The sequence below is a fragment of the Vipera ursinii genome (genome assembly GCF_947247035.1).
Source record: "Vipera ursinii genome assembly, chromosome: 2".
NCBI lineage: Eukaryota > Metazoa > Chordata > Lepidosauria > Squamata > Viperidae > Vipera > Vipera ursinii.
In genome coordinates, this window is record NC_139513.1 from 225,044,207 (window position 1) to 225,061,475 (window position 17,269).

The 17,269-nt window shown below is 37.7% G+C and overlaps 1 protein-coding gene across 1 annotated transcript in view; it reads right to left on the minus strand.

Annotated features, from left to right (window-relative positions):
* Positions 1-15,307: 15,307 nt before the first annotated feature.
* DOCK8 (dedicator of cytokinesis 8) overlaps positions 15,308-17,269 on the minus strand; it is a gene marked incomplete at its 5' end in the record, with an annotated part of 101,506 nt that continues 99,544 nt past the window's right edge. Inside the window, one exon of the mRNA XM_083352568.1 lies at positions 15,308-16,563. Within this exon, the coding sequence (XP_083208694.1) occupies positions 16,506-16,563 (58 nt within the window). The 3' untranslated portion in view covers positions 15,308-16,505. The remainder of the gene's footprint in view (positions 16,564-17,269) is intronic.

A 17,269-nucleotide genomic window follows, 5' to 3' on the forward strand; every position in this document is an offset into this window, starting at 1 on the left:
CCCCCCCAGTCCGTGGACCAGTACCGGGCTGCACAAACAAGGAAAGCCCCATCCACAGGATGCAGACAACACACAAAACCACGTCCCCTCCGGTCTGTGGAAAAACCTCTCTCCACGTAACCAGTCCCTGGTGCCCCAAAGATTGGGGACCTCTGGCATAGCTTATAAGGGTGGATATTTTTCAACAAAAAAAAACCTTTGTACCAACTTAATTAGAAAGGTTAGTTAGACTCTGATTCATAAACATGATGCTACACCAACTTCTAATTCTCCAAGCTTTCCAAGTATCCTGGCTTTAGAGCAGGGATGTCAAACTACTGGCCCACAGGCTGGATGCATCATAGCAAAACCGCATCCAGCCCATTGCCGGCAATGGCAAAAAAGTCACGATACGTTGCAACGCGTCACGTGACGTTGCGAGTTTGACACCCCTGCTTTAGAGAGTGTAGGCAAGATGGCTGGAAGAGGTGACTTACTCTTCTGCTCCAGCAAACCCCTTTGTTTAGCAGCATTAGGAAGTAGTGAATTCATAGGCCTAGAAGAAGAAGCTCACAAAGGGCTTAACAAATGCTTGCAATGTGAGGAAGTTTGTCTTTCATTGCTAGTTGGTCAGGCAAAGCACATTATGCCACTACTTACAAAGCCTCAGCTGTTGTATTTAAGGTCTCTCCCATTTTCTTGCTTTCTTTCTGTCTCCCTGTCAGGCCCTGGCATCTTGTGACCTTTTCTCCCTATTAGCCTTACTCATAGATTGTCCCTTTGCAGAGGAAGCTTCTCTTGTAGTTGACAATGTCCAGTGCTTTTTTTGTAAAAGAAAAAGGTGCTGGAACTCACACATGTCATACAACCTGCCTTGCCTACCCTACAAGGTTCCATCCAAAAAAGGTGCCGGAACTCCGTTCTGAGCATTCTATGACAAAAAAAGCCCTGACAATGTCACTTTTCAACTTTTTAAGTACCCGCCACTGCTAACAACTCCTCTCTACCCCCCATTCCCATGTTAAAATGTTGGCATAAACAAATGTGTTCTTTTTTTTAAAAAGGGGGGGGGGTTTCCCTTGCTCCTGAAAATGTAAAGTTTCCTGTCATTCTCAAGCGTGAAAGATAACGGAACTTGACTGCCTAACATAATTTTACACCAAGCAACTATGATGGTACTAAGGAGATGCAAATGAAGTGTCCAGCCCCTAAGACACGAAATGTATGTCACTTAAAAATATTACAGGAGAACTGTTTAATGGATTTTAATTTGAGAGCTCATGCCTTTAGAAACCATACCTAGGTTCCAGCATTGGGTATTTTTTATAAGACTTGTTTACAGGATTATTATAAGCACTTAATGTAATATATTTAAGCTCAAACTGAATTAATATTTTATGCATACATTTTCAATTGCTAGAAAACAAAGCAGAATCTTTCGTATGAGTGTATTAAATTTTTAAATATATGTGTCTCATAATAATATAAATCTACTGCTCAATCCTAATATTTTCTTTTGATTTCTAATAATGCTTACCTTGAAGGAGTAATGACTCTTAAGGTCATACAACTGAAAGCACAGATTACTTGAAACTGGTTCGTTTATTTGAATCGAGGTGACCAAATTAGATTATCATTCTAATTACAATATGATATCCCCAAGGATAGCAAAATCACACCAGAACTTTGGGGAAACACTTAGCAATAGCATAATTAACTCAGAATCTGATTACATTAGCAATGTGGTTTAAACATTTACTAATAATTTTGCTTTCTTTTTCATTCATCTTCCACATTTATGGGAAAATACACAAAGCAGAAATCAAGAACTCTGATTTTAAAATCCAAGAAAGGTGAGGTTAGTGATCCAAGCCCTCCAAAACCCTGCCACATCCACAGGGACAGGTACTGCTGTTAAATCAGCTTCTGTGTTGACAGATGGGTGTCAGTGTCTCTCCTGTTCATTTTGCCCAGGTCAATAGGATGTGAGTTTTGTAATACCGATTCAATGTCTGTGTACTCCAAATGAGCAGTGAAACTATTGTTACAAAAGGTGTTTCCCCAACCCAACTCCAGCGTTTCTGTCCTCCCAGCATTCAAAACTTATGAAGATAACTAATCAGCCTTCATTGTCCAACTGTCAGCCTTATCAGGTAGACTAGACAGGAAACAGGACCAGATGAGCTAATTCTACTTTACTGTAAAGCTATGTTATCAGACTCGTACAAGTCTGAAACTACAATTCTCCCGCCATATCCTTCACAGTCCGAGAACTTGGGGAGGGTTCCTTCTAATGGTCTTGCTCCACCCACTAGGCAGCTGTGTGTTATGCTCTCTTCTTATCTGACTATTCTCAAGGCAGCATCTTTGGACCCTCTCTCCCATGGTCTTTCCCACATGCCATTGCACCAGGTGACCAATAGAATAGGGGAAACATTATCATCCAGTGTCCCATTCCCTAACCTAACTACCGTTGAACTGCAAAAATGCCCCCACCTGTGGTCTACATAAGAATGAAAGCTTGCCCCTCCTCCACATTTTTCAGGTGCATGTATTAGTGTCTGTTTGGCTGGTAATTTATAAAACTCTAGAATTTGGTAGGAGAGGAATCTATGACAGGGAAGTTCACTGGAAGAAACATAACATAAGCAAGCATTGAATTCTCCCTCAAATTTCTGGAATATTTCTTTGTTGTTTTTAAAAGCCCCTAGAGTTGTGTAGGTGAAATACTGACAATCAGGCAAGTTTACACTAAGAAATTTCCTCCACTAATTTCATCCATGCATGATTCCTATATCTGAATCAAAGAGCTACAAGGATGAAGATTGCCAGATCTGGGTTGTAAAAATTGGAATAACCACTGGATGGCAACAAAGATTTCTCTCTATCTCTTTGCTGCCAGCTACTGGTCATTCAGAATATTGCAACCCAGATACCTTAAGCCTAGAAGGAAGTGGGGTAAGTTCCAAACAATGTATCAAATTGTATAGGTTAAGGAGATTTAAACTACTTTCATTAATAGACTGAGAAGTAAGTGAATCCAGTATCATGCAGACCAAGCAAGAAAATCAGTAACACAATTTTGATAAAATGATTTTGGGGATGCGGCAACGTCATAAGTTTGAAAAACAGTCATGTCACTTTTTCAGTGCCCTTGTAATTTCAAACAGTCACTAAACATATGGTTGTAAGTTAAGGACTGCCTGTATTGCATTTCCATGGCTGCTTCTTCCTCCAATAAATCTGTAATCTGTTTAGCTGTAAGTGAATAATTTTGTCTAAATCCAAGGCAGATATTACACTAATCACAGAAAATCAGAATACCTTGGCAGTGATTTGGATCTTATGTATATAGACTGCATTTAGGTGAAGTTGTAAACACATCCATTAATTAATGTTTGCTCAGCTTTATTGCTCAGCATGTCACATAACAAGTTTTTAATTCTCTGGAAATCAGTGTGAAAATAGAATTAATGCTGAATCCAAACTATTTCAATAGGGCCTGTGTGTAACTTAGCCTGAAGCTGGCAGCTGAAAATAGGCCCTTGTTTTCAGACAGTTTATTCCTAGAAACATCTCCATGCTCCAACAAGGTAATTGTGGTACGGTTTTTCTTGTGCAGTTTGAAGCCACCCAATTTCATCTCATTTCAAAGGCCATGGGCATTTTAGCAAAAACAACTTGTCCTGAATATCTGGCAGAACTGGATGCAGCGTGAAATGGAAAGACATCAAGGGAAGTAGTGCAATTACTAAAGATGAGCCAGTTTTCCCTAGCATCAACAGGCAGCTACCCTGATTATTATTCCTTTTATTGTCTAGCTTGACGTTTGGTTTCTGGTTATATTATAGCAAAAGTTCTAGTTCTCCATCATCTAAAGCAGGGGTGCCCAACCTTGGCCACTTTTAAGACTTGTGGACTTCAACTCCCAGAATTCCCCAACCAGCATAGCTGGGAGTTGGAAGTCCACAAGTCTTAAAAGTGGCCGAGGTTGGACACACCTGATCGAAAGCAACAGATTCTGCAATAGCAGAATAGGTGAGGTCAGCATCCTATGGTGAGTCCGCAGACTGAAGCAGCAGCAGCATTCGATGCCCTTGCAGGTCATGGTGAGTTGGGGCTTGCCTCGACCTGACAATGAGGCCTTGTTGCTCTTAATTGGGCCACCAAAATGAAGATCCTGCTTTTAATTAAGAGACCATAGCAAAACAATTCAACCCTATTATTGTACCATGATTTGACATAGGGGGAAGAGTTGCAGCCCTTTTTCTAGAATGCCTGGTTACATTTTTCCAGAAGTGGAAAGCCTGAGGTTTTTCTGCATTAATTCCCCCCTTTCCTTTTCAGTTTTTGCCATATCTCTTTCTGCCTCCCCTTGGACACAGGAGGTGGCTAAGAAAACCATTAACTTTCTAAACAGCACCGTGGCAGCACTGGCTGTTAAATTATTCTGCAGCTTTGTTTTTACTGTATAGAATAGACTATGCAGTATTTCAGAAATGCTAATGATCACTCTGCCTTCCCGTTCACTATTTCATTCTCAGCATTTGACCTAAAAAGGCCGAAGGGTGTGCCTGCCATTGGACATAATGAAGTGGAATGAACCACCAGACATTTGACTTTTCACTATTTATTTTTCACGGCTTGCAGGTGGTGCTGTGGGGTTGCTGCTACAGGCTAGATCTTATCCGAGGCCTCCCCACTGGGTCGATGCCTTGACAATATCCTTGATATGTGCATGAATGCACAAGAATGCCATTCCAGAAATAATTTACCTAACACAGTACAACTCCTTTCTTTACTCTGTTTAACAGAATCTTGTCAAGACTTTCAGTCCCCTTGGATATGGTCTGTCTTGCAATAATTAAAATTAGGAATTACTACAGCCAGAGTGCAACTTGACATAAATGCTGGAATGCACATAATAATTACTGAGCTATAAAATATTACAGAGGAAGGAACAAGACCCCCACATCAGAACTGCCTATACTATTAGAAAACATCATTTGTTTGCTTTATTAACAATAGTAATTCCTTTCATTTTGAAAGTTCTGGAGAGTCGTGGTGAAAAAGCTCTTCGTTGTTATGATGATGTGAGCATCTCTCTGTGTCTCTCATGTGCACACATGAGTATGCTATCATATATATAGTCTGATTCTGCCTTTGAAATCCTTACCCAGGATACCCCAAAGTGGCAAGTATCAACCCCCAAGGGTCAATGGGACTATCCATTACTACTACTACTACTACTACTACTTTTGTTGCTGTTGTTGCTATTGTTATTATTGTTATTATTATTAATCATAGCAAAAAAAAGGTAAAGGTTTCCCCTGTCTAGCCATGTCTAGCTCTAGATGGCAGTGTTCATCTTTGTTTCCTAGCTGAGGGTTCTTCAAAGACGCTCCCGTGGTCAAATGGCCAGAATGACAATACACCCAGGTGCACGAAACATTGTTGCCTTCCCTTTGAAGGAGTTCCTATTTATTAACTTGCATTTCCTTGCTTTCAGATTGCTAGGTTGGCAGGACCTGGGAAGTCGCCCTGTCACGCAGTGATTGGGTTTTGAACTGCCAACCTTCTGATCAACAAGCCTAGCATCTTAACCGCTAGGCCACCACACTCCCATATCAACCATAGTAGTATCAGTTAAATAGTATTTATTACATTATTTTCATATAACACGTGGGGATTGCCAAACAATCTGGAACTTCATGAAGAGGTTGATGAGCTAGGAAGTTTGTGGATCCCTGCTTTACACAATGGAAGAAGAGTCTTGAGAATGAGTTTTGGAGAAAGTTATTTGTGCCTAGCTGTGTACAAAATCATCATACTGCTTGATATAATTCAAGATAGTAAGACAAGGCCATCACATCTGAGGTCATTTACCTACTTTACATTTCAACGTAATGAGTTTGACAACTAACCACCTTGTCAACTTCTCTAAGGTGTGTTAGATTCCATAGTTCCATAGCTTTGTTCTCCCCATAAGAATACTGCTTGTTCATAATTATTATAGGAATATAGATATACTCACATTTGACATTCATAAGCACCTCTCATCTTGAGATGCACTTATTAATTTCAAGGAGATCTAACTTTTCCAGAGGTTTCTCACCACACTGGAACACAGCAGAATGAAAGCAGCCTCATAGCATCAAACTGGGATGAAACAGTCATCCAGATTAAAGGGCCAAAGCAAGAAAACATTCACACTAAAAACATGAAGGGGAGCACATTCCTAAAAATAAGCAATATGGGAATTCGTTGGCTTGCAACAACAACAACCTGCTTAATTTGTCTGTTTAATAGAAATGCTCTTGCTAAGGAAACTTAAGGGGAACGAAATAAAAATATTGGGTTCAATACAATATGAGGGCAATGTCACTACGGCACTTAATGATATTTTTCTAACAAGTAGCCCTGTCCAAAAATCCAGAAAAGCTCATTTAAGTTTGCAATTTTATGTCATTCTATAGAAACTTCTTGTAATTTTTGCAGCTAATGACACAAATTCTAATCCACAAATATATATATTTTTAAATCCCATTTATATCCCGCCCTTCTCCGAAGACTCAGGGCGGTTTACAATCTTAAGCACAAATCAATGTGCTTAGCAGTAGCCTTCATTCTATGTATATGCCTGCTTATTAGGGCTTTCGCCCCCCCCCCCAAGCGGCATTATTACAAAGTCAGCTTATTGCCCCCAACAGTCTGGGTCCTCATTTTACCTACCTCAGAAGGATGGAAGGCTGAGTCAACCTTCAGCCTGGTGGGACTCGAACCTGCACTAATTGCAGGCAGCTGGTGTTACTTAAGGAGGCATTAGCCCACCAAGGCTCTTCATGCTGTTTGGGTCAGAATCTTGTTTTTTTTCACTGAAATATTTATAGCATTTAGTAATAATTGTATTGTGTAAGTTAATCTATAGCAGGGGTGTCAAACTGCTGGCCCACGGGCCGGATGCGTCACACCAAAACCATGTCCACCCCATGGCCGGCAATGGGAAAAAAGTCATGATACATCGTGACACGTCATGTGACGTTGAGAGTTCGACACCCATGATCTAGAGGATTTTAGGATCCTTGCTGTGCTCAATTGGTTTACTTGACAAGTTTGTATTTCTATATTGTGATGTTTTTATCCTATTATTACATATGTAAACATAAACAACCTATTTCATCCCTGAGCTTTTAGGAATTGTAATTGGATTCATAAAGGCCAACTTACAAGTTTATTTTCTACGTATATTTTGGAGAAAACAAAGGCCAAGATAACTTCTTTTCTATTTTTTTCCCCTCTTCCAGGTGTACATTCTGGTATCCAAGGCAGGAACTCGGGAAGCTGAATTCTTTAAGAGAATTTACTTTAAGGCAAACTGGATAGTGGAGTTATATAAGAGGAATATATTCCCTTTTCTTAAAAAGTACAGAGGAAAATATGTTCCTTCTCTCAAGCATTTTTTTTTCTTTAAGAACCCCTGATGTGTGCCAAAGGAAAGGTGGAAGAATCTAAAACAAACTTTTAATGTTTATTTTCACAAGCACTCAAAGCCTGAAGCACTTTAAAGACATCCGATGGAGGGTCCTCTGCAACCTATAATTTATCTTCTTCAGTGTTCTTAATACCTGAAACCGAAAAAGAACTTGAGAAAAAAAGCCTTCAAATATTTGGCTGTAGCTTCCTGGAAATGTGAAAAAAATGTTCTTCAGAAGTTTCAGAGGCAGTACAACAAAGTAATAATATACAGTATAGCCTCAACTTTTTACTTTTATGTAGAAATATATACTAGCTATTTCTATAACAGTATCAGCAAAACCCATAATCTAAGTTTCATTTTTTCCCATCTCAAGCAGAAAGTCCAGAAGTGGTTTCCAAGTAAAAACAAAAGTATATATAAAATATATTTTATATACCGGTAAAAATAAAAAGTTGAGGTTCTTCGTTATTATCTTATTATGCTGCGTTAAAATGAGTTGGAAATCAAATGCTTTTCTTTTTTTTCCCCTTCTACTGTACACTTTTTCCTCCCCTATTTCCCATTAATTTCATATAAGTTCTTTATAAAATAATCTCAGGAATATCTCATGTGCAAACAAACTCAATGCAACACTTATATAAACTAACACATCAAGCTATGTTATGAGTTGTTTTAACAATCTTGGGTTGAATATGTTACATTTTGCTAAATTCTCTTGTACTACACATCAATATGATCTTAGTTCATTTTCCAAATAAATATTCTTGGAGTTAATGATAGGTATCTTTTCATTCGGTGCTTTGCTATAGCCACAGCAGCTCTGGTCAACACCTCTGAGCTCTTGTAAATAGCTGCATGGCTTTATTTTTCTTTTGAGTATCTTCCTTGCTTATAGCTAATATAGAAACAAGCACAACATCACTTTTTATATTCTATTACAAGGCTTTTTTTCATCTGATTGGGTTATCGGTCTGAGCCAATTATTACACTGAAAGTACCATAATATTCATCATTTAGTGGCTCAACCACTTTTACTAAAATTCTGTCAGATACTTAGGGATGAGGACTTTTTCATGTTTATGGCAAAAGATAAATTGGATTTCAATTCTCATAACTCCCAGCCTGATAATGTCAGAAATTATGGACCACAGATAGAAGAGTGTTTTTATATTTTGATTTTGTCTGGTTGTTCATTTGTTCATTTTTTTTGTTTATAGCCAGTCCAATATCTCTCAACACACTAGTTTTCAATGACTGAGACAAAAAGTGCATGGCAACATAAATCACTGTTTATACATTCTAATGTCTTCATTCATACAGCATCAAGCCAATGTTGTGAGATTCAATGTAATGTTGCGGTTAAAGAGAGGTGAGATGCAGATTCTAATGTGTTCTCAACCATGGAAGCTCATTGGGTAACCTTGAACCAATCACTCTCAGTCAAGCCCACTCACAAGTTGTTATGGAGAAGCCAGTTGCCTGATTAGTGTTATAGATTATCAATATAAAACAAGTATTTCTTACATTTTCCCCAAACCTATTTGAAGGGGTCTTTAAAAATCTGTAACTAAAATTAAATTCACAATTTAGTGATCAGTTTCCAATTTGTGACATATCAGCTTTGATTGTTATTGAATTCTAATGAATGTATCATCCATAGCTTGCCTCAAGAGTTTTTCAAACTGTAGATCTGTCAACATTTGAAATGTTTCCTCATCTGCATTCTCAAAATCTTATTTTTTCATCTCATGCATAAGGACACAGCGTAGGCTTTCTCTTTTATCCCCTCCATTTGCAATTAAACATGATTTTAAGTCCTTGTTTCACCCTTTCTGTTTTTCCTCAGGCCAATCACTTTAGTTAATGCTTATTTTTGTTTACTGTTTTTGCAGCAATCATACCATTATAAGATATAGCTTTCAACAAGAGTTCTTTTTTTCTTTATTCAGTCTCTGTTCAGTATAACTCTAATCATAATTACTCTGTTTTCTAAGGTTGGAATAAAGAAATTTTTAAAAAACTTATTTCTTTTCATCTTTTCCATATTGCTTTTGAATTTATTTTTTTCTCATTTTCTAAAATGACTGTTGAATAATTTTAAAATTTGCTCATAAATTGATTTTAAATTAATACAACTGACAGGGTCATTAACATTTTTTAGTCTTATTACAACTTTCACTACAGTATTGCAAATCTTTGTGAATTGATCATGGCAGATAATGTTACAGCTGCAATCATCACCCTAAATGTCTTGATTATCAGTTTTATTTATTAAATAAATTAATTAAATTCTCTCATTTTTCCATTAAGAGCTTTTATTGGTGTTTTGTTGTTGTTAGTTGCAAAGTCGTGTCCGACCCATCATGACCCCATGGACAATGTTCCTCCAGGCCTTCCTGTCCTCTATCATCTTCTGGAGTCCATTTAAGCTCACGCCTACTGCTTCAGTGACTCCATCCAGCCACCTCATTCTCTGTCGTCCCCTTCTTCTATTGCCCTCAATCTTTCTTATTGGTGTTTACCAAAACATAAATAACTGCCTCTGATTATTAATAACTCTGATAAAGTATATGTATTCAACAAACCTAAAGAAGTCAAGGATTGACTAGATGGGGTGGAGAAATGGGATGGCTGTTGTCTTCCCAACCCCCAACCCTCAAATCCTCATTACTGTATATCATTTTTTGTAAATTCTTAATGTAATAGCAGAATATCCTGAAATGTGGAATATATTTTTAAATTGTATAACTCCTGGGGCAACCATAAGAAATCAGAATATACGCTGAACCAGCTTTCTGCTGATGTTATCCTGAACTTCTCCCTTATGTGTACAATCTAAGGTAGGGATGATTAAAAATACAAACATCTACTCAGATGGTTTGCTTCCATTACTGTGAGTTTATGTGGGATAGAAAGGATTTAAGCAAAGAACAGGACTTTGAAGAGCTCTGAAAAGAGACAGATGGAATTGAAGGCCAGATTAGACCACCTTGACTAAAAGCAGCTGTCTGAAGCTGAGAGAGTATGTACAATTAGTTTGCACAAGACACTAAATTAGGAGCCTTTATCAGATTATGCCCCCACCCCATATACACAGAAATGATAAATGAATTTGTGTGCTTCCCTTCTCATAACTAAAGCTGATAAATTCTTTGGGTTTGAAGTTGGACAAGTAATATCCAACTTTCTAAAAGAAATGTAACTCATCACATTTTTTTGACTGAGGCTTACATTTATCAGCACTACTTGTAGATTGATCATTTTTAATTTTTAATTTACCTACATTTTAGGGTAGTAATGATAGATAAATGATAGACAGACATACAGATGAGATAGAGATGATAGGAGAGAGATATGATAGAGTGTTTGACAAGTGGTTAGACCTACTGGTTTAGTTCTCTCTCAAAACTTCCTCCAGGTTTTGCTCTCTACTTTGCGCAAATCCACTGCAAGTTGGCCAGGGAAAATAGGTCTGAGTTTTAATAATACTACCATTTTGCCTATGCAAGCCAGATCAGGTAAAAAAAGCCCCCCCACCTCCCCGAGGGTGGTTGTGGGCTACAGTTAGAGAATCCATGCACAAAGCTATAATGAGGTTTATCTAGTTTTAGCTTAACTGAGAAAGGTATTCTAGGAGCTAAAAGATGGCAGAGGTCCATTTCATACAACATATTAAAGTATACAGTGACCTGTTTGGTTACAGCTTACCATGTTGTCTGTACACAACTATGGTGGTTTTTAAATGGCTTCTGGCTTAGCCTTGATGGTTTAACTCTTTTTCCCCAGGAAATCTCGTGTGTTCGAAAGGCCTGCTAGACCAGAGGTCCCCAACCTTTTGGGCATCAGGGACCGGTTACATGGAGAGAGGTTTTTCCACATACCAGAGGGGGCATGGTTTGGTGTGCCTGTATCCTGCAGATGGGGTTTTCCTTGTTTGTGTGGACTGGTTGCTGGCATGCCACGGCCCGGTACTGGTCCATAGACCAGGGGTTAGGGACCCCTGTGCTAGACAATGTTGCAAATATTTGCTCCAGTGGCATTTTGCCTTGGTGCAGGTTTGGTAATGATGCCCTCAGAATCAAGTGGAAAGAGGTGGTTGGCCTAAAAGCTTATTTATTTCTTTTGTTATATTTAAGTGCTTAACTCCAAAATTATTCTGGGTGGCTCCCAACATCAAACTGAAACAAAGAAGAACACAATAGGCTATAAATAATCCAAATGGCAAACAACCACTCAAAACAGAACATTTGCGAAAACTTGTCCAACAAGAATAATCACGTCTTCAAGGTCTTCTGGAATGGCATTAGGCAGAGAGCCACACAGATCTCAAGGGGTACCTTATTCCAGAGGGTAGATTCTTGAACTAGGAAGGTTGTGTGTCTTTCTGGGGATGTATCAAAACAGCTTCCTTCTCTCTATCTGATTCTTCTTCGGAGTCCTCCACTTCATCTTGCATCCTTGCAACTTTAAAATAACTTGTACTCCATCTCATTTCCATTCCCAACAGTCCTCAAAAGGAAAAAGAATAGATTGCAGAAGTATGCTCCATAAAAATACCCCAGATAGCTAAATGGCAAATAACAAGAGTGAGCTTGGTATAGTGGTTAACCATCAGGCTAGTAACTGGGAGACTTTGAATTTTTGTCCCACCTTAGGCACAAAGCCAGTTGAGTAACTAGGCCAATCACTTTCTTCCAGCCCTAGAAGAAGGCACTGGCAAACCATTTCTGAAAAACCTCACCAAGAAAATTGCAAGGACTTGTCCAGGCAGTCTCAACGCAGACACAATCGAATGGAAGACAAAAATCTAACATGCATCTTCCTATTAAATACAACAGGGGTCCCCAATCTCTGGGCTGTGGCCCACTAGTGGGCTGTGAGCTATTTGCAACCAGGCTGTAGAAATGGCAGGCAACTAGGTGCATGCACACGCATCGTCACTTGTGCGAACAGTGGGTGAGAGCGTGCACATGCACTCTATTTGCATGAGCGGCAGGCACACACATGCATGCTGTTTGTGCAAATGGAGCTGCGCTTGCAAGCGCATTTGCTGGCTGCTTGCGCGGAACCATCCCCTCTCCCCGCCCCCCCGCCATTTTGCAAAGCCAGAAAGGTTGGGGAACTCTGAACTATAAGACTTAATTGCAAATCCAGAAGGCCAGGAGAAAGTAGTGAGGCCTAGAAGCTTGCTAAAGATATTACCACTCTATAGCAGGGTTGGGCACCTATGGCAGCTTTATGATCTGTAAACTTTACCAAGGCTAGAGAGCAGGGGTGGGCAACAATGGCAAGTTTTGGACCTATGGACCTTAACTTCCAGAATTCCTGAGCCAGCTCTGCTGCCTCAGAAATTCTGGAAGTTGAAGTCCATAGGTCCAAAACTTGACATTGTTGCCCATCCCTGCTCTATAGCCGTGGTAAAGGAGTTTTTCTTTTTTTGAAAACAGAAGTAGGGACTGGAAGGACACAACATTTTAATTATTCAATAAGTAAAAAAACAACAACCTAAAACTCTAGTGGGAGATTTATGTGCCAAACATGTAATTGTTACTTATGAGACCCAATTCATCTCCTAGCTCTCTTTTCCTATTTTTGATTTTTCCCTGTCTTTCGATGTCTGTGATTTGCACCTACCCCAGATGTTTTCATTAAGGAACTAGCCGTGGTGTTAGGATTACAGAAGGGAAGGCCTGAGCATAACCACTCAGCAGTAACTTTTATTGATAGAAACAAATAATTTTTGAAATAAATAAATGATTCTTGCCCATACCTAATGAAACCTGTTGGTTATATTAATTGGCACTAATTTTATTGTACAAAAAAACAGTTTATCAATATAAAAAATCAATCAGAGTTATGATAGAACCAAGGGGAAAATAGACTCTGCAACCAGAAGATGCCTTTTTATACATCAGGACAAAGTCTCCTTCTAGCCAGTTTCGGTACCCATCCATGTCTTAAATGACCTAACCCTCCTTATCTTCTGAACTCAAATAAGGTCAGCCAGCTGCTTCTTTTTGTAGACAATAGGCTCAGAAAGTTATATATAAGATTTTGTAAGCTGTAAGGTCTCACTTCATGCTAATAAAGGCACAATCCAGCTATTACTAATATTTATATCAACTTTAAAATGTACTTATTTTTATTTATCAAATTTTGAAACCACCCATCTCCCTCACAGAAAAACTCTGGGCAGTGTACAAATTAAATATTATGACATAAAACAGGACATAGAGGTTAAAATTTAAAACATTGCAACCTGATTCAAGTTTGTCAGATGTCATGTGAAGAATCTGTCCCACTGGCTCATCACATTGTATGTGTACGTATTTTAATAAAATACAGGCTAGTTAGGACAGGTAAAGTGGTTGACTTTCTTTTCTCTCTGCCTTGAGATTTTCCACAGCTATTTATAAAAAACAAACAAATGGCAAAGCTAGACATAGGAGTGAACAAATGGAATGTGTTAGGTCCCTTTCTCCATTCAGTGTTGATTTTGTATTCTTGAAGATATTCCAAAATACTTCAAGGGAGAGTACTAAAAAAAAGACACTTTGCTGATACATGCCAAGACCCTTAAATTATTAGTTTTTAGGAAATGACCTCACTGTTTGCTTTGCCCAACTGACAATACAACATGATTAATAATAATGCCACTTTAAAGAAGCTTCTGTGGACCTTTAATGTATTATTTAGAATAGTAGTAAATAAGGTTACTTGCTTTTTTTTTAGTTCAATTCAGCTACTTTCGTTTCAAGTTAAAGAGAGCAATTTGTAACAGAAGAATAAGCTAGCTAGCTGAATACTGATGCCCAATCAGCAATTCTGAGATATAATCTACAGTAGAGAATTGCATATTGGCTACATATTACCCTGTCCATTGTTCTAAGGTTTTGTTCAGATGTAGAGCCATTTGCATGCTCATATTTAGTTGGTCTGGAAAAAAATGAAGATGTAAAGATATAGATAGTCCTCAACTTATGACAGCTGGGACCAGAACTTCCATTGTTAAGTGATGTGGTTCTTTTTTTTTATTGAAAAGTTTTAAAATACATTTTCCCTTTAACAATCCCCCCTCCCCCTCCCCTACCTATCCCTCCCTGCCCCTCCCCGCTCCCCCCCCCACTTCCCAGAGCTAAGTACAGGGTATAAAAACAGAAAACAATCATAAACATCCATATGCTAACAACAACAGTGATGTGGTTCTTAAGTGAGCCATCATGTGACCGTGCCCAATTTTATAACTTTTTGCTGTGGTCCTTTAGCAAAACCAAGCATGAATTAAGTGAATCCAGCTTTTCCCAAAGACTCTGCTTGCCAGAAGCTGGCTGGGAAGGACACAAATGGTGATCATGTGACCCCAGGACCCTGCAATCCTTGTAAACACATGCCAGTTGCCAAGCACGCGAATTGTGAATATGTGAGTGAGGATGCTACAATGATTATAAGTGCAAGGAGTTAAGTCACTGTTTGCAGCACTGTTATAACTTCAAACAATTGCTAAATGAATGTCTTAAGAAATACCTGCACTGAAAAAGAGCACCAGTGTTAGGTCCAAGAGTACCACAGCAATGTAATGTCAAGCACTGCATATAGCTTCCTATTGCTAATGAACATAATAATAATAATAATAATAATAATAATAATAATAATAATAATAATAATAATAATAATAAAAATTAGAATCTTGGAGGTCATCTAGTCCAACCCCCTGCTCAGGCAGGAAACCCTATACCAGGGGTCCTCAAACATGGCCCTTTTATGACTTGTGGACTTCAACTCCCAGAATTCCTCAGCCAGGCACTTCCTGGCTGAGGAATTCTGGGAGTTGAAGTCCGCAAGTCATAAAAGGCCCAAGTTTGAAGATCCCTGCCCTATACCATATGTCGCTTAGAGCAGCTGACATTTGTCAAAGTCTTGTTTTACATTCTTCTTTTTCAAACATGGAGTTTGGAAGATTAAAGAGGATAGTATAGTGCTACCATATTTGAATCAGAACTCAGATAAGGAGGTTTCATACTAAAATAATATTTTATTTTATCTTAAAAAATTGTATATACCAATTTTAGATCTTTAAGTATAAAAGTGCCAAAATATTTAGTTGCCCTTAAAGACTTGGATATTTCACAACACTATATACATATACACAGGTATGTAACAGAAAAAAATATTTTTACCAAATATTCAGAAATATGGGATTATCAAGAAGCACTTCATATTTCTAAAATTATAATAAATCTAACTACTAGTTTTATAATAATAATAGTAACTCATGTGTATGAAGGCCAGCACCAGCTATAGAACTGGCAGCTGTGAGTTCACATTGTTATATAACAATGTACATAACAACGTAGCTATAATAGTAAAAAAAATGTAATTAAGATGGGCTCTCCATTGTTATCAAATCCTATTTCTTCAAGTTTATTTACCTTGCTTTTGTATGCTTTTGATAAAATAAAACCTCAGCTTCTATGATATAATTGCTTAACAGGCCCGTTGCAATGCTACCAGTCAAGCATTTAAGACTGTTGATTTCATGCAACAAATTCCAATTGTACATATTCATAATTTACCTATTGAACTCAATCAGATTTTACTTAAACTAAATCTTGTTTAATTAAACCTTACTGTTGATATTTGCACTCCCTAGAGAATCTGGCTATATAATTTGAATGCTATCCTTGATTAAGTTAAATGCTCTTTATATTAATTCTGGTCATTTTCATAGAACTTCTATGATCAAAGATCAGCAAAGTAGTCTTCACGATATTCAAACATATAAAGAGGGAAGACAGTGCAACATCATTAACTGGCCTTTATATTTCTGGAGAAAATGCAAGAATAAACTGGAAAAAAATCTCAGCTGTCTGCTCTCTTGCAGCCAATGGACATTTTGACTCATTTGTAACAATTGCTGGTCATGATATTGACAAAATGTGTTCATCAGGAATTGTGAGAAGGGCTTCTTTCTACATGGCACACCAGCCAGTAACTTCCTTCATTTGGTTCTGTTGCCGAAGGATTGCTTGTTTTCATAAGATTATTATTCTTAAGAGTTCTGTGTGGGCAGCTCATACTTCCTTATACTAGAATTCTTGAAAGAATCTCTGAAATGAATAACAATTATAAAATAATTTTAAAATGTGGAAATGGAAATGTGCGGAGAAAGCGAGAGAGATTTTAGAAAGATAATCAAATAACAAAGTTCTCAAAAATATATTAATATATATTGAGAAGCATTTATTATTCAATATACTTCTTTTATTATATGACTGATAATATAGCTATATATTACTGTAACATATTGTACAGTGTACCAACTTATATAGGAAAAACTGTAAGAAAAGATGTGATCTATTCAAAATTGAATACTATGTTCATATAATGTAGCATTTAAATCTAGATAGCTATGATATAAAATTGATATCATTAAAATCCAGAGGATATAGAGAAAATTTACCTCTACAGAAATGTAAAAATAGAAATGCAAATCAGGCAAAAATTCTGGAAAATACTGAATATGGGGGAAAACCTCAATAGGTTTTGCCTTCTTTTACATTTCTTTATCTAGGCTAATTCTTTAAAAGCATAACTCCTTTTCAATTTAGAAATAGTTGAATTATATCTGCTGTATCACAGGAATACATTTCGGCATGTATGGAGACAGGATATATTCTCCGTGTAGCAACTGTAACTTAAATCAGGAATAGGTTAAAGTTCCTTTTCTGCATATAAGGATTATCTCAGTTTATTGTGCAAATACAATTTTATTAAGACACTATATAATAATTCTGATGACCTGATCCTAACTGG